Source organism: Schistocerca nitens, chromosome 9, assembly GCF_023898315.1.
Source record: "Schistocerca nitens isolate TAMUIC-IGC-003100 chromosome 9, iqSchNite1.1, whole genome shotgun sequence".
Taxonomy (NCBI): Eukaryota; Metazoa; Arthropoda; class Insecta; order Orthoptera; family Acrididae; genus Schistocerca; species Schistocerca nitens.
The window spans coordinates 188,800,119-188,821,795 of NC_064622.1; the positions used below are offsets into that span (position 1 = coordinate 188,800,119).

Consider the following 21,677-nt stretch of genomic DNA (forward strand, 5'->3'; position numbering starts at 1 on the left):
CAATCGGTTATCGCATCATTAAATGTTGTACCACATCGAAAGAAGATACGGGTTTTACGTATGGTTATAGTCATACTGAAGCTGTATTCATTGACGTTTGTTTTCTACCGAAAATATTCAGAGAACCAAAATGTACATATTCCAGACGTACTATCGGCTGGAACAGCGAGGATGAAGAGCGGTCAGTATAGGTGCATGAACCAGGCACCTGCCGCGGAGGCCCATACGCAGCAACGTTCGCCGAACGGTCACTGGGGAGACGTTGTTGGTAGCCCATTGGTTCATCTGGGCAGTCACTCGCTCAACAGTTGCACGTCTCTTCTCCCTTACACATCTCCGCTGCCGTCGTTCACGCCCGTCATCTGTGGTTCGTGGTACACACTGTTGCCTCCGCGCTGGTTTTGGAGAGCACCGTTTTGCCATGCGCGGCATGCTTTAACCACAGCGGCAGGCGAACAGTTTACAAACTTAGCTGCTTCGGAAAGGCTTCCACTCTTGGCTCGAAAGCTAAATGTTCATGCCCTTTTGGACGTCAGGTAAATATCGGTTTCCACGTTAGGACAACAACTGCTCTGCTTTCCGCGTCCCCGCCCCCACCCAACATGGTTTAACTTGGTTTATATACCTTCTACTGCTAGAGCAGCCACTTGCCGTCTTTCAGTGTTTATTGCACGTTGACGTCGAAAATAGGCGGTGGTCACATTAATTCAAATGGTTCAAATGGCTCTGAGTACTATGGGACTTAAGATCTGAGGTCATCGGTCTCCTAGAATTTAGAACTACTTAAACCTAACTAACCTAAGGACTTCACACACATCCATGTCCGTGACAGGATTCGAACCTGCGACCGTAGCGGTCGCGCGGTTCCAGACTGAAGCGCCTAGAACCATTCGGCCACAACAGCCGGCGGTCACATTAATCTGGCTGAACAGTGAATATGCCGAAACTAAAAGAGAGTTTATTAGGTTGATAGGGCACTGTGAAGCGTCAAGGAATAATTAATTTCTTAACCTCGAGATGTGACTGGGTTAGTGGCAAAAACTGTAGAGGGGAACGAAGGCTTGATGTTACTAAAAAAGTTCCAGAGTTCGTGAACAGATGGCTAGAATACGCCATCACTGATCACAGCGACTTTGCAAGATTTCGGACCGAAATACTAAGCTTGCCATCTCAAGTTTCTCTTGGAACTTCTTCGTAGCATGGGCCCCAATGATCCGTTAATCATGATTTTGTATTTTCAATTGTGATATTGGTTTTTCCTGGCATGGTTTTCAGGCTATATTTACTTTCTTTCTCTGTTGTCACTCTCTCTCTCTCTCTCTCTCTCTCTCTCTCTCTCTCTCACTCACACACACACACACACACACACACACACACACACACACACACACAAAATTAGCTTAAGTGATATAGAGGAGGAGAAAAGAAATTAACTGTGGTACCCTGTAACCAGATCGGCCGTTCGTTCTCTCCCCTCACCCCCCCCCCCCCCCCCACCCTCCATCTCTGGCCCCCACGGTGGAACTAATCGAACCGCCGCGGTTTCCTCCGTACGAGTGCTGGGGGGTTAGCGGGATAGGTACGAGAAAGCGAGACAGCGCGCGCGAAAGCCAGGCGCCGCGATGTTGACCAATCCGCAGCCCGGTGGTGTGAAATCCGCGACTGTCATTGGTCGCGGCGCGCCTGCGGGCTTATCCCGCCCCGGACCCTGCCGTGCCATTGTCATCGCGGCCCGCACCCCCCTCCGTGCTTCGCCCTCACCGCCTGTCCCTTTCTCTCTCTCTCTCTCTCACTTTTCCCTCTCCCCGTCCGCTCGCCGCCAGAGCTGACAATCCGCTCGGTCTGCGACAGCTGCCGCCTGCAGACTGCCCTTTGCGCCGCCGGTCCTAGCCTTATATATTATACCTCGTGGCGGAGACGACCTACTGCAAACCCACCCCCTCCCTCCCCCACATCACCACTTTTAATTCTCTCTCCGTATCGATTCACCATATGAACACGCGACCTCCGTGTCGCAGCTGTATTTCAATCTTTTTGCAATAAGCGGAATTACAAGTTTTTCATCGTTTTTTTGTCGCGTAATCGCAAACTTCGAATTTGAATCTCACACTGGAGACGTCACATCTGCATCTGCACGTTTTCTCAGTGCAGTGTGCGCTGGAGCGCGGAGTGTGTAACAGTTCATCTACATATATGTGGAATGCTCTGCAATTCATGCTTAACTGTTTGGCAGAGGTTCACAGAATAAACTTCATACTATTTCTCTATCGCTCTACTCTCGAATAGCGCTTTGAAAATGAAAAACTAAATATTTCTGTACGAACGCTGATTCCTCTTATTTTATTGTGATGGTACTTTCTCACCACATAAGTGGGAATCAGTAAAATATTTTGCATTCAGAGGAGGAAAGCTGGTAATTGAAATTTTTTGAAAAAATCTCACCACAACGAAAAACGCCATTCTTTTAAAGATTGCTACCCCAACTCGCTTATCGTATCCGTGAAACTCTCTTCCCTATTTCGCGAATATTCGAAACAAGGTATCCTCCTAACTTTTTCTATATTTTCCGTAAATCGTCTGTGGCAAGGATCACAGTACTGCGCAGCAATTCTGCTCAAGACGACAGACAAGCCTAGTTTAAAAAGCCGCTTTAGTTCACTTGTTGGATAGCCCTAGGCGGGTACATACTAGACCGACGAACAACAGTGACAGGACTCGGCCGAACGCTGGTCGCCAACGCATTTGCGTTCTGCTTCTCATCCATACCAAAGAAAGGGCTTGATGCTAAGGGATTCGGCCACTTGGAATCGAGGTTGACGCTGATATTGCCAACGTTGCTCCTGTTTTGTTATCGTTGTAAAGCTGAGTTTTAATTACAATTACATCGACCGATATTATGAGGGAAGAAAAGGATTTAGCATTCGTCGCACGTAACATTAGTTGGAGTAAGGGCTATTTCATAATTTTTTGCCTAATGAAAGCAACAGATCTCTAATTGTTATTCGATTGTATCGGCTCTAAAATTTCCAAAGATAACACCTCTTTTAGGAGAGCTGCACCTGCAGCAGAAAGTTAAAAGGTCAGTCCTAGTTTTGTTTGTTTCTCTTTGTCATTCACGGTGAGCTACGTCAATAAAGACGCCATTTTATTTTTCACATGGTCCGTATCAGCTTCTAATAGCTGATTTATTCCCTCCAAGTATCTAGTTTTTCAGTTTGTCATTATAGTAGTATTTCATAGGGACCCATAAACATTCCTGTTCACGATAAAACCTTATCACTTTTAATGCTGTCTCCATATTTCTCTCTGTACTCCAGTATTTTTAAAAAATGTTCAAATGTGAGTGAAATCTTATGAGACTTAACTGCTAAGGTCATCAGTCCCTAAGCTTGCACACTACTTAACCTAAATTATACTAAGGACAAACACACACACCCATGCCCGAGGGAGGACTAGAACCTCCGCCGGGACCGGCCGAGTATTTTTAAACACGTTAAATACACACTGCTAGCGAGAGCAGGCATTGCCTGCATGGGAAACGGCGACTGTTGAAATTAAGTTCTTCAGGACAGCCACAAGTCGCACTCAGTCTGTTCTATTCATTGGTTTCGTTCTTTAACAGCAAACTACTCTACTTTAACCCATTGGCTTATACAGCCGGCCGCAGGTTTCAAGCCCGTTATTACATGCCAGCTGTGAGACGGGTCGGGCAGCTATAGCCTCTTCTTGTTCTTGTTCTTGTTCTTCTTCTCTGTTAATAGATGGCATGAAATGCTATATACCATTGGAAAGCTGAGGAGTCGATCTATTTAGTGTGTATAACACACTCGATTTTTTTCGATATTTTGCGGTTTGTAATCAATCGTTTTCAAGTTTTGTTATGTTTATCCTCCCCCCGCCCGCGCCCCCAGTGCCTTCAAGAAAGCATCCTCCGGAAATTGTGTAGCGTCCAAAGCAAGGAAGAAGAAAAGTGATACACGGTATGAGTGTGAGAAATTTCTAGTGGCGTTGCAGATGCCTGAATATTTTTTGTGTACCATACCAACGAAAAGTATGTGGAACAGAGTATGCTGATTTTCGTAAATTTAAGTTGTAAGTATAGGGTCGACAATGCGGAAAAATTTTAGTAACTCAGTGGGTTATACTGTGGATTCTGGAGTTTCTGAGGATGCTCTTGTTAAACTAAAAAGCGAAACCGCTCAGTGAAACATACTAAGAGGTACTTCTGGTTCTTCTGAGAAACAAATACACGACCGTTCTAGAGACCCAAAAAAGCGCTACTGAACCAATGAACATTCGAGCCAACGTCCACACTGGGAGAGGGATCCCGTCGATAACCAATCGTCTACACATTTTGATGTTACAGCCAGCAGACCGAACCGCAACCAAGTCCAACCACTTCGTTGGCTCCGAATTGCCGCCCGTACACACTAAGGAAATTTCGACCAGCGAAGCGGTTGTTTGTCGTTCGTTGGCTTTCGTTCGCCTAGTTTGCACGCACCAGGTTTTGCCAATAAAACAGTCTTTGGTCCGCCTTCACGATAACATTCTATGTGTTGTGGTCTGAATTTAATCTGTTCGTAATTTTAATGCCTGCGTATTTAGCCGAATCGGCAGCCTTTAAATTTGTGTAATTTATCGTGTAACTGCAATTCCGTCTGCGGATAGTACTCTCCAATAGTACTGTGTAAGCCCTAGTTTCTCGATCTGTGTCATGAGACACATTGTAAGAAATGTTTTTCGCAAAAATCCAATGTTTTTTGTGCGGTCTGTTGCACATTTCTGCGATGTTCTTACACTGTCAAAATAAATTTGCCATGAATTGCGTCTGTCTTCTCTAAAATTTGCCTATGTCTACTGTTAATGCAATTTGGTAGGAACATAATTTATCGTTACTTTTCGAGCCCAGATACACATTCTTATACGTACAGCTTCCTACTGTCTAGTTGAGAGATTCAGAATACTGGACACACAGTTCTATTTCTTCCACGAGCTTTTGTATCGTAGTTCCCAGACATACGGTGTGCGTTTTTAATTAATTAATTTAACATGCCCAGATTAAGACCTTCAGACACTCTCTTACATCGGAACACGGTTTTACACACACTTTTTGAAGTCACAGATTCCTAATGGAAGGTGATCATTTTAATATGAAACATACTAATTGAATGTTATACTATAATTGAAAGTGATTTGAAACAAGATTTGAAATTATCTTATGACATTTAAAATAGTAATAGTGACTAATATTGAATGACAATAATTCTACTGATATTACTACTGGTAATAGTAATGATAACATACTGACAGTATAAGATTAAAAAACCTATTACTGGGTGTCAACGGACAAACCAATGATAATATCTACGAAACTATTACCGATCACTCTTCTTGCTTTTATAGGTCTTCCATCACACTTTTGCTGGTTGTTTTGTAGTTTCTTTCAGAGCTTGATGTTGTCAGCTTTTAATAGGTATTATGTCTCAATACTGACGGGTCATTAGGATATAATTTTAAAATAAGTAGTTTTGTGACTTCATTCCTATCAGCAGACAGTTCTTATAGGTGCCCCTAGGCTGAGAAGTGTTCTCTGTACTTAACCACATGCGCATCAAGCTGTGTATTTTAACTTAATCGCAGGCTTGCACTGACGTCATTGAATAGCTGATTCGATTACGGCAGTACCCATGTAATGAATATAACCTTTTTTTCCGCCGGGTGGTACCTAAAGGTTCGTTTTGTGCCTTACTATTTTTCGATATTGTCACAGTCAATGAAGAACGGAAGGTAAAACGTTCGAAGCTTAGCAGTTTACATCGTCTATTTCCTCTAATATTTTTAAAGTGAGCATAGTTCATACAAAATGTCGATTGTGGATAGCAGAATACACACATACAACTGTGATAACCTCTTCATTGGGCGAATTTTAAAGCCAGATAGTTCTTTAGTTGTGGGAACGCTATGCATTCCGGCAATACACAACGAAAATTTAAAGACTTGAAAGTGATCGCTATATTAAAATCTGGCAAACTAGTTGATAGTCCTAGGAGCTACAGACCAGTAGCCCTGCTGTCTGTGACATCCAAGCTACCAGACCGGCTTATCCGTAATGGAATAAGTAGAAGATTATCAGATCAGCACCTATGGAATGGCTGCCAGAACTAAGCTACATTCCACCCCCTTAACTACGACTCATAAATGCTCTCGCAAACGAGTACAAAAATATCATGGATAATAAAAATCTACCAGTCCACCAAACAGATGATGTAAATCATAACGCTCTAGGCGATTAGATTCTGCACTCTCTCCCATGTTTAAAAAGTGATAATAGTTTACCCAAAATGTGGATTGTGGGACTCCAGCAAGGGTCGCTGTGGAGGATGATGAAGTAGATTAAAGATTTGTGGGGTTAACGTCCCGTCGACATCGAGGTCGTTTAGAGACGGGACACGAGTTCGGATTGTTTGAGTGATGTTGAAGGAAGTCGGCCGTGCTCTTTCAAAGAAATCATCCCGGCATTTACCTGGAGCGATTTAGGGAACTCACAGAAACCTAAATCTGAATGGCCAGACGGGGTTTGAACCATCGTGCCCTGAATGCGAATTCAGTGTGCTAACCACTGCGCCACCTGTCTCGGTGTCGAAGCACCTTGCAGTGCATGGACTCAAGAATGGACTGGACAGTAAAATAACAGCATGCTGTGTATCACCCAAAAACCACTTTCATTTCATTTATCATGCAAAACACAGTCAATGCCAAACAGAATTAGAACCCAACATGGAAGATGTACATATTTTTTACACAAATGGGCTAAACAACCGTCTCCACTTTGTGATGCGGAGGTTCACAGACCCACACACATCACAGAAGTATGTCCCATAAGATCGTACGATGGTAGACCATAAGCGTTCCTGCTGGCAATCCCAAAGTCGACAGATTACATAAACACTCTAGATATTTGTTTATAAAATTTTGTATTGCATATATTATGCTCTGCCGGCCGGTGTGGCCGAGCGGTTCTAGGCGCTTCAGTCTGGAACCGCGCGACTGCTACGGTCGCAGGTTCGAATCCTGCCTCGGGCATGGATGTGTGTGATGTCCTTAGGTTAGTTAGGTTTAAGTAGTTCTAAGTTCTAGGGGACTGATGACCTCAGAAGTTAAGTCCCATAGTGCTCAGAGCCATTTGAACCATATTAAGCTCTACACTCTGTGTATTTTTTTTTTATTTCATTGTCTCAAAAAGTTATGCGATAAAGAAATGTAATTGCTCCAGATAACTTTTGTAATACTCTATAGGTATTCTTTTTTTACTATTGCAAAGTAATCAATGAGAAGAGCGTTTTGCACGCTGGAAAGAAACTGACTGTAACCCTTACCGCAAATGAAACAGACTTCGCCTGTTTCAGTGCGGGAAATGAGCGACACAGGTTTAAACTACCGTAGTTAATCGGCGCACGAATTAAGGTGTATTCTTATTTTTATTTACTGGTTAATTCGTCTCCGATCTTGTACTCTGTTTTCTGATTTTTAGTTATTCATGTAAAATGTGCAGTGCTGATTCTTCTGAAACGACTCTGGGGCCTTTAATCGCTGCTCGTCTAACACCTTATTGTATACGTTTTCGATATTTAAATCTGTAATAGCAGTTTTGAGGTGATCTGCTCGTGAAGCACCTTCAGGAACATTAGAAGCAGCTTTGAATTCATCCGTCCATTTGTTAGGTATTGAAACTAAAAGATGAGGCAGGTTATAAATCACCTTTTCTTCTCGGTAAAGGGCGAAAGAAGACGCCATGTTTAAAGAGCGGAAATCAGATCTCGTCCCAGCCCCGAGATTTAAGAGTTTAGGATTTTTATTATTATTATTTTTTTTTAAGGCTTAAGGCATGTACTGGAATACTTCCTTTCAAAGGGGCACGTACTGTTTCGTTTCTAACCTTCGCGAAGCCGAGGATTTGATGGTCGATTGATAGTTACATCAACATTTTCCTTCCGTCCGTCCTTCTGTATGGAACCTTCTTCAGTTAAAACCAGGAAATACAGAAGAGGTAACTATAATGTGCAACAATTACGTTAATAATAATAATAATAATAATAATAATAATAATAATCAACTTGTTTGACAGATTTCAATAATTGGGAAGATATCGGTCATGGCTTCTCAATAGGAACTAACCAAGCAGTTTTGAAATGATTCGGGAAAACCCAAATGTGGTGTATGATAAGTGTCCAGTACTTGGGTTACATGAATCATAAACATGAACAAACGAAAGAAAAGGGAGATTATCCAGTTTTTTGAGGGTCGCGTTTACTTACCGCTGGCAAATTCGTTGCGATTTGTAAAGAAGTATGGCTATTGGATTTTATCTTTACCTTTTACTTAAAACTATTATTCTTTTGGAAAGAAAGGAGTTCAGATCTCCAACTGCCAGTCCTCAATAAGATATTTTACTAGCTTGTGATGTACGCTGTTGGGTCATTAAAGCCTCAACTTCCTCATTTCTGCTATACATACATTTAAAAAAATAAAACCTACAAACTTCTGCTTCTATCTTAATTATTATTGCCTTTACTAAATTCGTAGTAGTGTGTGTAAGAACAACAGGCAGATTCCACATTCCTAGATTTCCGGAAAGCGTTTACCATAGTGTCATACTGCAAACTGTTAATTAAGGTACGAGTGTACGGAATACGTTATAATAGAACCCAACAAGATGTCCTGAACGACGAGTGTTCATCGGAGACAAAAGTTCTGACGAGAGTGCTCCAGCGAAATGTGATAGTACCGCTTTCGATCTCTACACTGGAACTCTGCCGATAAATTTTTAGAGGTGGTAGTTTGGCGGATAAGAAGAAAAGGTCTAGTAAACATGGGCTTTAAAATGCCTACCTTAAGAGCTGTGAGCACTTGTTCATCTTCACTACTATGAAACACAAGGGCTCTACTGAACAAGTGTTCATAGCTCATAAGGTGTGCGTATTAGCGCGCTAGTGTACTAGGCATTTTTTCTTGTTTTGATCCATACGGCCTTCTCTGAAAGTTTGTCGATGGAGTTCTGGTTCATCTTCCATACATAAAAGATGTAACAGATTGGGTGCGCAGCAATCTGCAATTGCTCGTGACGCTGTAGTTCACGGGAAGGTGCCGTTGCAGAGTGACGGTGCTAGGATTCGTAATTACAAGGATAGAATTGATGTGATGAATGGCAACTTATTGTAAGTGTGTAAAGATGGAAGTTGCTGCACACAACTTGGGAAAACAATCCTGTAATCTTCGAATACAGTATTAGTAATGTGCTGCTTGGTACAGTCACGTCGATCAAACACCTAGGCGTGCCTCTGAAAGCGACATGAAATGGAACGCACGCATAAGGTCGTCTGTGAGGAAGACGAATAGTCGACTTCGGTTTGTTGGAAGAGTTCTAGGAAAGTGTAGCTCTTTAAGGGAGACGGCGTACAGAACACTTGTTTAACCCATTCTTGTGTACTGCAGAGGTACTTGAAATCCACTCCTGGTCGTATTAGACGAAGACATCGAAGCTTTCAGAGGCATGCTACTAGATTTGTTGCCGGTAAGTTCGATCAAAACGTGTTACAGAAATGCTGCGTAAACTCAAGTGAGACACCGCAAATGGAAGAATACGTTCCTTTCGCGAAACACAGTTCAGAAAGTTTAAAGAACCGGCACTTGGCGACAGATTGCAGAGCAATCGTACTGCCACCAACATACATCTCGCTTAAGACAAGATAAGACAGGGCTCGTAGAGGAGTATAAAAACAGTCATTTCTTCCTCGCTCAGTTTGCAAGTGGAACAGTAAAGGGAATGATTTAACAGTGCTAAACTGTACCCTCCGTCCTGCACCGTGTGGTGGTTTGCGAAGTATGTATACAGAAGTAGGTGTAGAGGTAAATAGAGCCTGGTATTAATCATGTCAGAGACGGGCAGTATAGCTGGAGAAAGTACATAGTCCAGGCGCTACCGTGTTACACGGAATGTTTTTAAACAGTAATTCCTACTTGGAAGGAATTGCTGCATAACGTTTGAATTTCACATACAAAAAACGCATCAAAGCTGTCGCGGCACGTTTCAAACCGCATCCCATCGTCGGGCGCGCGTTGCGTATGTGAGTGCGCGAGCGGCCACTACGCGGCGCGGCGGTTGCGGCGGACGTTTTGATGCGGCCGGGCGCGCCTGTCAGTCGTGGACGGCGGCGCAATTTGCGGCCTGACAGGCGCACCTGCCACTGGCACGGCCCGTGTTTGTTTATTCCCGGCGCCACGCCGCGTCACGTCACAGCAAGGAGCGCCAGCTCGACCACGCCCGCGTCATTAGCGTTTGCCGGCACAGTTTTTGTATCCCGTTATGATTTTTGTTGAAAATAATGTTTTGACCGCGGATGTGACGTGCCGCTACCCCGGTACCCTCAGCCACGTGTTCGTGCCTGCTGTTTCGACACGTCTGACAATAAACCTGCCCTGTCTTTATTTACTACCGCAACATTTTTTTGAAAAAATAGGCGGAAAAAGCTTTGTATCAGATACGCTACTGTAAAAGACAACTCTCCCAGATACGCCCCTTAACCTTTGTCCACCAATGGGACGTACGTGTCCCACGACAGGCTGTCAGCGAAGTAGTGGTAATTTTTTGCAAGATGTTTCTATGTATCAGTTCCATTTGGTAAAGGGAAGCCTGCTAAGAATTCATAAAACTACACATTGCGCCTGTAGACTGCGCTGTCTTCAAGTTTCGTTGTTAACCCTCTGCTCCGTATTGTCGCATCGCATTAGTTCGCGCCTGCGGGTAGACAACCCTCTGAACATATTTGCAAAGCGGGCTGCTGCAATTCCCCCCCCCCCCCCGCCCCCTTTTATTTACTGTCTTTGGGATGTCCCCATACAGCTGTCTCAACAGTAGAAAGACGATACAACAGTGTGCTGCGACAGTTGAGAAAATTCGTCGCTTGTGAGCCGTAACCCTGTACGAAGTTAATACATATATCGTGTGACACCAGGTAGGCGATGTACGTATCAGTAATGACGATGCGGAGAGGAGGACAACACCGAGGCCTCGATCGTAGAAAATCTCCGACCCTTCCGAGAATCGAACTCGGAGCCTCTATGGTTAGCAATCTTCCGCGCTGATCCCGCAGCTACCGAGGCGGACGGGTTGCTGTCACATTGATTCACACAGGCATCCAGTTCTTCATTCTCAGGAAGAAAATATCAACAATCATCTCGAAAACTTCTGAAAGCATTTCAGATTCGTTAATTTTTATCTGTGTCCTGAATAGAGCCATCTATAAAAGCAGAAGCTGCTTCAAGACGAAAATAGTAATTATTTGAAATATCAAAATACAATCAAAATGCTAAATAATTGAAAATTACATAAAAGCAATCAAATCTGATACATTGATTACTGGTGTAAACACCTATATATAAGAAGTAGTTAAAATAGATTGCAGCAGATGGCATCTGCAGACAGCGTGTATAAAACACGGGTTACATCGAGATCCATTCCTAATAGATGGATTTATATGAAATAAAGAACGGAGAATTCGTGACTTCCAGCCATAGAGGGCATTGTGGTATTGCAGTTGAAAATTTGCGCCGGACTGGGATTCGAATTCGGTTTTACCGCTTCTCATGAGCGGTTCGTTAACCTCTTCGGCCATCCGGACACGGTCCTCGACCGACTCAAATTTACAACTTATCGCACGATGCAAAGCAGTGTGTCTCGTCTATTAATCTCCTATTTGCAAATTACTGATTCCCGTAGGAGTTCGGACAATATTAGTGCATCCGCACTGAAACGCCATTGAGATCTGTCCGAAAGAACAGACACCACCCATATATATACATTTCTGTAAGAGCGCGAGGACTCCTTGACGTTTGTTTCAGGGCGGATGCACTAATTTCGTCCAAACTTCTACGGGAATCAGTAATTTGCGATTGGGAGATTTATGGCTGAGATACGCAGCATTGCAGCGTGCGGTAATTTGGAAATTTGAGTCGATCAGGGATCGTGCCTGGATGGCCAAAGCGATTTAGTCAACCGCCCATGAGAAACGGTAAATTCGGATGCGCATCCCAGTCCGGCACAAATTCTGAACTTCCGCCATTGCCTTACCACAATGCCCTGTGCGGCTGGAAGACACGGATTCATACCCATCCCTTCTCTCTCATCCCCATTTGCTATTTCATATAAATGTACGCACCAGCTGCGTCATCACATGTAGCATCTGTTCTGTCGGGTATGTCCACTAGAAAAGAGACCAATTAAAAATATGCACCCCTAATGGCGCGCGAAACACGAGTAGACTCGGGATCCGTCTACAGTGTATTAACAGGATTATACGTGCCTAAGAATTACTCTCCCTCGTATGTAGTTTCATTTATCGAATACCTCGTTTACGTATCTCGACTCATACATGGTGTTATATCAGACGTGATCCTTACCAAATAGGATTGACGGAGGACTTCGAAGAAGATCAAAGAAGATCAAAGAAGAGACAAAGGGAAGGGAATGTCATGGGTATGCCGGCCGGAGTGGCCGTGCGGTTCTAGGCGCTACAGTCTGGAACCGAACGACCGCTACGGTCGCTGGTTCGAATCCTGCCTCGGGCATGGATGTGTGTGATGTCCTTAGGTTAGTTAGGTTTAATTAGTTCTAAGCTCTAGGCGACTGATGACCTCAGAAGTTACGTCGCATAGTGCTCAGAGCCATTTGTCATGGGTATGATACGCGAGAAGGGGTGGCAATCATTAGAACAAAGACGTTTCTCTTGCGTGAATACGTAGTGTCACTTCTTTCTGGCATGTCCGAAGCAATAGACAGCAAGCACCCTTATTCGCCTCGATGGACAATGAATTCACCACTTTCAGTGCGGATGCACCATTACGTCCGACCTCCTGCGGAAATTTCAAAGTAGCGAGCGTGGAGGACGTGGACGCGGACTGCGTATGGGTGCCGCTAGGTGGGAATGTGAATCGGCCTAGAGGCATGCCGAGTTAGTCCGCACTGTGTGCAGGTGGCTCAGTGGTTAACGCAACTGCTCAGTAAGCCAGGGATCCCGGGTTTGAATCCCGCTCCGGCACACATTTTCACTCGTCGCCGATGATCCGCATTAAGTCCCGATGCAGCTGACATCAGTAGTCTCTTTTCTTCCCCTTCTTTTCCTTTCCTTTCTCCCCCCTCCACCCTCAATTTAGACAAGGGCGTTTCTCGTTGTGGCGAGATCTTTTCACGAAATTTCATTCATCAACTTATGAATACTAAAATAATTTGTTGACTCTCACCTACATAGGAGAAATGACCTTCTTGAAGAAACAAGAGAAACTATTTGTTTTTCCCTCGTGCTATTGTAGAGCGAAACGGTAGCGAAATAGGCTGAAAGTGGTTTGATGAATTCCCTACCAGTAATTATCACCTCTTCCACTTTTGTATGTGACTGTATAAACACTCTTTCGCAGCGTAGTCCAGTGGTCCAGATACCACACTAAAATTTTTGTCCCCAACCATAAGTGTCTGACTTAATTGGTTCTCGTATAGAACAACCAAGTGTTGTAATGCACACCAGTGTTCAAATCACCTTTCGGCCAAGATATGGAGCCTTCGTAGCTGGTATCTGTCTCTCACCTCTTTAGTGTTACGGCATTCACAGAAGTAACGGGTTCTAATCCTATTCGTGTAATTCAAAAGAACTGTACCATGCGTCAGCATCCTGCTTTAGGAACCAAAACTCTATCCACTGTCTCGTAGACTGAGTGACACTTTTCTGTAAACTTCCGTTGAATGAGAATGGTAAGTTCAGCTACAACCATGGCACTCTCTCACAGTAGTAATCTGTCTGCTGCGGATTTATTCTCTCGCTCACTTTCATTTCTCACTTATCCGTAATAACACAAACCCGACAGTTTGTTGCTCGAAACACAACATTCGGATCGGATACACATGTGAAAATTCATAAGAAGTCGGATAGGATGGTAATGGCAGTACATCTCCACTTTGTCCAGAATAGCAGTGCGGGCTTCGTACACCTTCGCAGACAGACTCGTCGATGAGTTTGCGTTTAATTCTTCTGTATCAGCAGTAATATTACCTCATTGAAGAATGATACCTCGAATCTGCAGAGGAACGCGTGCTTAAATGACCGTTTTTGACGTATTAAACCCGTGTGCTAGACAGCGTTTCATTTCACAAAATACACTACCCACACATACCAATACGCATCACAGCCCGGCGCGAAACTATGATCTGCCAGTACTTCTGTTTCTCATGCACCATGAACACCCTGCCTTTTACCTTGCTGGATTAGTGCCCCTAGAAAGGAAAAGACAGAACTGAGAGTGCTGCACGCGCAGCCTAGGAACTATTTCCAGCTCGTAGTTTCAATCTATCTAGAAGATTAGTCCCACTACAACTCTCAATAGTGGTTATCTGAAGCCTGTGACTAGTGGACAAGCTTCATTGTCAGGTGGAAGCGTTGAATTTGCTACTGAGACGTGCTCAGGGCCCCAATAGAGTTTATGCCATGGAAGACAGAGATCTACGTTGATTTTCCGGTCGAGCATACGGATTTCTTTTTACACGTAGTCTTACTCTACAATCGATGCTGTACCAGTACTCACACTTAAAAATTGCAAGTAAAAAGTGCGGACAGATACTGTAATTACTTTCATTATTCACATGGTTAGCCGGCCGCTGGTGGCCGAGCGGTTCTGGCGCTACAGTCTGGAACCGCGCGACCGCTACGGTCGCAGGTTCGAATCCTGCCTCGGGCATGGATGTGTGTGATGTCCTTAGGTTAGTTAGGTTTAAGTAGTTCTAAGTTCTAGGGGACTTATGACCTCAGCAGTTGAGTCCCATAGTGCTCAGAGCCATTTGAACCATTTCACATGGTTACTTGTAATTTAATGTAGTAGGTAATACAGTAATACACGTAAAAAAGCACCTCTGTCCCTGGTTCGTTTCTATACTGTCTCTCGTCTAAACGTAAATTTTTAGAAACATCTTGATCAGTTTTAGGTCAGTGTGTCAAGCAGTAGATTTGTTTTGTTGAAGGATACTTTCTTCCTCTATCTTAGGTAGTCCTTTGTGTGTTGATTGTTGTGTGTCTCCTACAAAATTTTGTGACTACCCCAATTTTGATATTCAGCTGTAAAATTTAGTTTTAGTTGCTTAATTACTTCCGTGGTATGCAAATAAACACTAGAGAAAAGCTACAACCCTGCTTTACAATTTGTTTTCAGGCTGCAAATTTTATGTCTCCATTTTATAATCAGTGTGAATAAATGTTTTGTCTCGACATCCGTTCAGAAATTTTGAAAAGTTATTCCAATTTACAGTCTCGATATCTATGATCATAATAAAGACAAAACGTTTTATTATTCCTTTTATAATTTTAATGTTTTACTTCTCTTGTGTAATCCACCTTACCTGGAAATAAACTGATTATTGTTCTGTTTTTCTTTTTGCGCCTTTTCCGAAAGAAACTATGCCTAGTACTGTGATGCTCAAAGTCGTGTAAAAATTGATTTATAGCGTGTTGCTAGTAGAAACTTTTCCATAAAGGTACGCTGGGGACGGTGTGTTTACCTCCTCTGTACTGGCGTCTCCTGAAGCAGTTTTCCAAGCTTTTCCTACACGAGAGTAACATGTCATCAACTGTTCCGTAACATGAAAAGTTTTTTCAAAGAGACCTGTAAAACCAGTGAATATATTAGTAGTGTAGAGTACCCAGTTTACTTGAGTTTAGGGTTAGTTAAATTCTGAATGCAAATAATATTGCGAACAGTCTTATACCAAAGGCAGATATTTTTCGACACATAAGAGATTTTGTTTTGTTTGCAGCCGCCATCGCCCAGCGTCTGGCAGCGAAAGTGTCAGAGTTTGATCGCCAGGAAGAGCTCAGGTGGCAAGCCGCTGCCAACGCCGCAGCAGCCGCCGCCGGCCACGGTGAGTGTTTTGAGTTCTTCAGTTCTCTCCAAGAGTTTCAAATCGCCCTGTGTTCCTGCCACTGCCGAATCCACACATCTACATTGTTCAGACCCATCAAAGGTGATGGACAATAATACTGTCCAACTGTATAGTGGCTTGGAGAATGAGATTTTCACTCGGCATCGGAGTGTGCGCTGATATGAAACTTCCTGGCAGATTAAAACTGCATTCCAGACCGAGATTCGAACGCGGGACCTTTGCCTTTCGCGGGCAAGTGCTCTAGGAGACGAGGTACTGTCGGAAGTAGAGCTATGAGGACGGGGCGTGAGTCGTGCTTGGGTAGCTCAGATGGTAGAGCACTTGCGCGTGAAAGGCAAAGGTCCCGAGTTCGACTCTCGGTCCGGCACACAGTTTTACTCTGCCAGGAAGTTACAGTATAGTGGCTTGTCTGAAAAACCGAGAATTGTCGGGGAAAATGAATTTACAAGAAAAGTTAGGGGATTCAGGAAGTAGGGTTTTCTCTGATACAGCATTTCTGCTCAGTTGTCCTGATGATGGCTAATCGTGGCTTCTATCGTTTAACATTATAAAGTTTTTGTGCTTGCTCCCATCAAAATAAGAAACAACAAAAAAGCTCCATCAGTGTCTCCCGATGAAATATTTTTTCCAAATTCTGTGTTACACTGGGGTCGGTGTCGAGGCACTGGACTCGCATTCGAGAGGGCGACGGTTCAAACCCGCATCGGCCATCCTGATTTAGGTTTTCCCTGAATCCTGTTCCTTTGAAAGGGGACGGCCGACTTCGTTCCCCATCCTTTCCTAATCACGTGGGACCGATGATCTCGCTGTTTGGTCCCCCTCCCCCAAATCAACCAACCAACCAACAATTCGTTGATGGAAAGAAATATACCGAGTCATTTTCTAAGAATTACTGTGAGATTCCGTTTAGGATACTGTTGACTGAGCGGTCACGCAATGAAACATGAAGAATTACATTGAATTGTAATATTTTTGCTCTGCTACCTTCGGCGCGTTCTCCGACCTTGGTAATCTACTTTACTATTGGTGCATTCTCTGTTTCCAGATCTACGTGATTGTGAGGGCGACGGAGTGTAATGTGCGCGTGAAAATTGGTCTCAGGTTTTGAATTTTTATTCGTTTAGAAACAAATATGGATTTTTTAAAAATTTTGTAAATAATATGCATACGGATGCCAATATTCTGTAGATCAGCATTGAATATTTAGGCTTCAGTCCTGTTTCGTTAATTTTATTGTAAATGTAGTACCTTGCCGACTTTATCGCTGTTGTGCCGTGAGTAGGCCTACCTTGATTCGAGGAAAACATTCGCCGCCACCATTGAGTTGTGTAGGAAACAACGCGATGATGACAGGCTTCGCCGTGTACTGTTACGGCTTGTAACAGCGAATAAACAGGCCTCAGTGCCGTAAATCTATCGCTAATCAGCGCTTCGACAACGACAATCGGAGAGCAGCGATACCATCCAGAACTGGCTCCTTGTCCACCACCTCGTGAGTATACCACTATCAGGGCACAGAAATTGAAAGAAAAAGGGCGTTCGTGCGGTGACGCTGACATTGAAAATCGAAGAATCTAAACATTTCCCGCGGAGTGATGACACACTGGGGCGCAGGTACGTCGAAAGCCACATGATGCGATGCTAACAGCGTACTGTTCAGGCATTTGCGGACCACGACTTGTCCTCAGTACTGCTGTACCATGACATGAGTCTAAAAAAGTGTTGGCATAACATTCGCTCACTATAACGTCTCCAGCTGGTTCCTGGTAACGCCCGACCATAATCTCTCCCATAAACAAAAGGGGATAACAGTTTAAAGTTAAAAAATTAAAAATCACCCAAAACATCACACTTCCAGTTTCCACGGAAACAAATTTACGTAAGTTATTTCAGTCAAATCGCGTCAGATTGGTCACTTTCGTCAAACACCATCTTAGGGATGGCGGTTATCACCGAGGCAACCGGTTTCAGCTATACCGTTTATTATTATTATTATTATTATTTCATACCCAGTTTAACGTGACTGTTAAAACTTTTCAAAACAACGGGTTTCTGAAATAACCGATTTTCAGTTTTTTATTGCTACTATTTCCAGCAATAAACGCAGACATCGAACATAGATTGAAAAGATGTAAGACTCCATCAGGCTTTTGCATTATATGTTCCAAGGTAGACAAAACCAAAACATCAAATAAAGTAGGTAAATAAAAGAAAATTTATTGCATATACTGTGCGTTCCTTTTCTTGAAAAAAAAAAGTAATGACGGGTCGAATAGCACAAAACATTCACCTAATCGTGGATGACACTATTCGGAAACTACGAATAGTCAGTGCTAAAAGGTGAAAACTGGAGTTCGAGAATTCTTCGTGGCAAGTTGTCCATTTCCAAGGGCTACAAGCAGATAAAGACATAGTATGGTGAAACAGTCAGCAGATCAGCTATTTTTATTGTAAACTGTGAATGAATTCTTAATTTTTTAATTTATTACTGTTGCCATAACGTCCTTATCTATTTATTATCTCGTAGAAGTGACAGACACATAATAACGTCTACGTAAAATTTTAGAGTTCTTTTTTTTAATTACTTCGAATGTAAACCCGTTTATAGTAAATATATCTTTGCTTTTTAGAGGGAATTCGAAAACAATTGATTTTTATTGATATAACAAAAAATACTCAGTCAAATAATTCAAATGAACGATTTAGATAGGAGACAAAATATAGTATTTACCAGGAAAAATTACATGACACTTGTTACAGTTTCAATAACGCATTAATCCATTGGCCAATATTTATGGACACATAAATAGTCGTTCTTTAAAGTGTTGATCTGTAAGTCGACTTCTTTCATCAATATCATTCGACGATCACATGAATCATTCAGAAACCACAGAACTTTCTACCAAACTCGACTTAAAAAAAAAAGTTATATAAAAACCAAAAATTTTTGCGTTACTGTTATGGCAAAGTGGTATGTCGGTTTTGTATCTAGATATCAGTTAAAAATAAAAATACCTTTTGTAACGGAGACCATCCGAAAAATTATTCAGAACTAATATTCCAGTATTGGTTTTAACCGGTCGATTTTTGCCATCCCCACACTGTCTCGCTGATGGATCTACGCTTTGCTATGAGGCTTTTGCCCGCTAAACACATGTGCTCACTTGCTAAATCCCTATACTCGCCCACAACACCAGAAAATTAGTAAGGCGAATACCACACCTCGACCTGGTAACACACTTTCAAATTCCTTTATACTTCCGTACCATCTGAATATCTTTCTCGATACCTGAGTATCACTCACTCCCGACTTCATACACTCATCTTGTAAAATACTACGTAAACCACATAGCGCGGACGGCTTGATTCGTATGTCGCCACGGGCGCCCACCGAACCGCTCCATGAAATTGCTTCAACATTGAGACCTTCCAGCGCATCAGGCCTCTCTAACAGAATTCAGGCATTTCCATTGGCCATTTTCTGCTGCCTGTAATAGCATTATTTAGAAAAGAAATGTTTCTTACCAGGTTTATTCCCAACAGGAGCTGGAAAAGAGCTGTCATCTTGCGTAGAGTAGTCTCCCGTAGGCCAAGACTGCAACCGATTTAGGACGATTCCGAAAGACATGCTCAGTATTTCCGTGTTAGAGAAAGCCATCTTCTCCCGGGTACCGGAAATTGGCTGTGGTGTCCACAATAACCAAAGGCTGAGCCCAAGGACGCAGCCAGGAAACGATTTGTTACATACTCGTGTGAGGGATTTTTACGTTGGATGAAATGGGGCACTTGTTGCATCTGTCGTAGCATATCACTGCCTTACCGTAAGAGAACCTACTGTGCGATATCGTACATCCGTTCGCTTCCCTACAGCGCCCTACAAGTGACATGTACTTTCATCGAGACTAATCACCAAACTATATTTGTCGAGTTGTGTCAGAATCACTTGCTTGTCACTCCACATCGTGGATGGAGGTAAAACCCTGGATTCACATTCGGTAGGACAGCAATTCCAATGCTAGTCCGCCCATCCCGATTTAGGTTTTCCTTGGTACTCCCAAGTCGCTTAAGGCAAATTTCGGAATAGTTCCTCTGGAAAGAACCTGGCTGATTTCCTTCCACGTCTAGAGCTTGTTTTCCGCCTTTTATAACCTTGTCGTCGACGGGTCGATATACCATAATCTTCCTTCCTTACTGGCCCAACATCTGTTCACTACGTTGTTTACATTTTCTAGTCGGACCGAATACCGATGGTTTATTTATCCTCAAGTGGATGTTAGGTTGTACGATTTACATGTAGCTGTCACATTAAACGCTTCCCATATTTCAATCTATGCGTGTCCTAGGGACCCCATTGTCTGAATATTAGTAATAAGCGATACACCAACGTAAATAAAGACCTTTCTAGTATAACTTCACACTGAAATACTAAACCTGCGTCTGACCCAGCTAATCGACTTAGAAAATAATGCCGCCATAGTCCGTTGGTCGAAAAATATCATGCAAAGGGTTTATGATACACACTGAAGCAACGAATGGAAAATTTGTACTAAGAATGGGACTCGAATCCGGGTCTCCTGCTAACTAGGCAGATACGCTAACCGCTAAGCCTCCGTGGCACAGTTGCTTTGCACAACTAGACGGACTACCCTAGCACGCTTCTCTTCTCAATCCAAATTCCCATTCACGTCTCATCCCACTTGTTATTCCTCTATACCTCTGACGATAACAGATGTAACACATCGAGGTACAGTCTATATCTAAGGAATTATACAAAAATTCGACTTCCCAGTGAGACTGAAAAGCTACCACACTGTGAAATTCAACATACAGCTAAACAGATCACAATGCATTGTAATAGAATACTTTATAGTGTAACGATTTGGTGATTGACTCCATTAAGCCATGCTGCACTATGTAGTCTGAGGAGACAAGGGATCTCCAATACTAGACGACCGCAGCTAACAGGCTACCTCAAGACGTGAATAAATTGGTATTCGTCCATTCCATCGAGGCAGTCGAACAATCCTACTATTTTCTGGTGGTTGTGTATTCCTTCTGGTAGGACCCGTTCCTACCCGCCTTGCCACACTTTTGTCCCGAGTCCATCTCGTCGTCACTTGATCTGCAGCGGTTGCGCTTCAGCCAGCTGTTCGCGACATGTCGGTATGGCGATGCTCTGTCCCTGATTCCCATGATACTATGACGATGCGTACCGTAAGACTAAATAGTTGCACAGGTCACATCAGTACTTAAGAAAGGAAACTGGAGTAACAAGTTTGTTTGCATGGCCATCGTCCTCAGCATGCACAGAAATATTTGTTTTGTAAATGAAACCACCTTTTCTTGCTGCAACTGTAATTTATTTCTCCCAGACGCGTTCTGCCTTTTTTTGACCCTAAGGGGTCTTCAGTTGCATCTAGAACGATACAGTTTTTTTTTTTTTGACACGTGTAATTTTTAGATTATCGAACAGTTCACGTCGCATTTTTTTATGAAAATACGTAATTACTTACAGTTTATTGGCACCTGCGTTTCCTCTCATCTGGTCTGGAGTGGTGGTGCGACCTCCAGACCAGATGAGAGTAAACGCAGATGCCAACAAACTGTAAGTAATTACTTATTTACATAAAAAACGCGACGTTAACTTTTCTATAATCTAAAAATAACATATGCCAAAACAAAATTGTGTCGTTCTAGCTCC

The 21,677-nt window shown here is 43.0% G+C and overlaps 1 protein-coding gene across 2 annotated transcripts in view; it reads left to right on the plus strand.

Moving 5' to 3' along the window:
• LOC126203639 (uncharacterized) overlaps positions 1-21,677 on the plus strand; it is a 552,833-nt gene that overhangs the window by 270,010 nt on the left and 261,146 nt on the right. For both annotated transcript variants that reach the window (XM_049938012.1, XM_049938013.1), the window contains exon 4: positions 15,851-15,955. In XM_049938012.1, the coding sequence (XP_049793969.1) occupies positions 15,851-15,955 (105 nt within the window). The remainder of the gene's footprint in view (positions 1-15,850; positions 15,956-21,677) is intronic.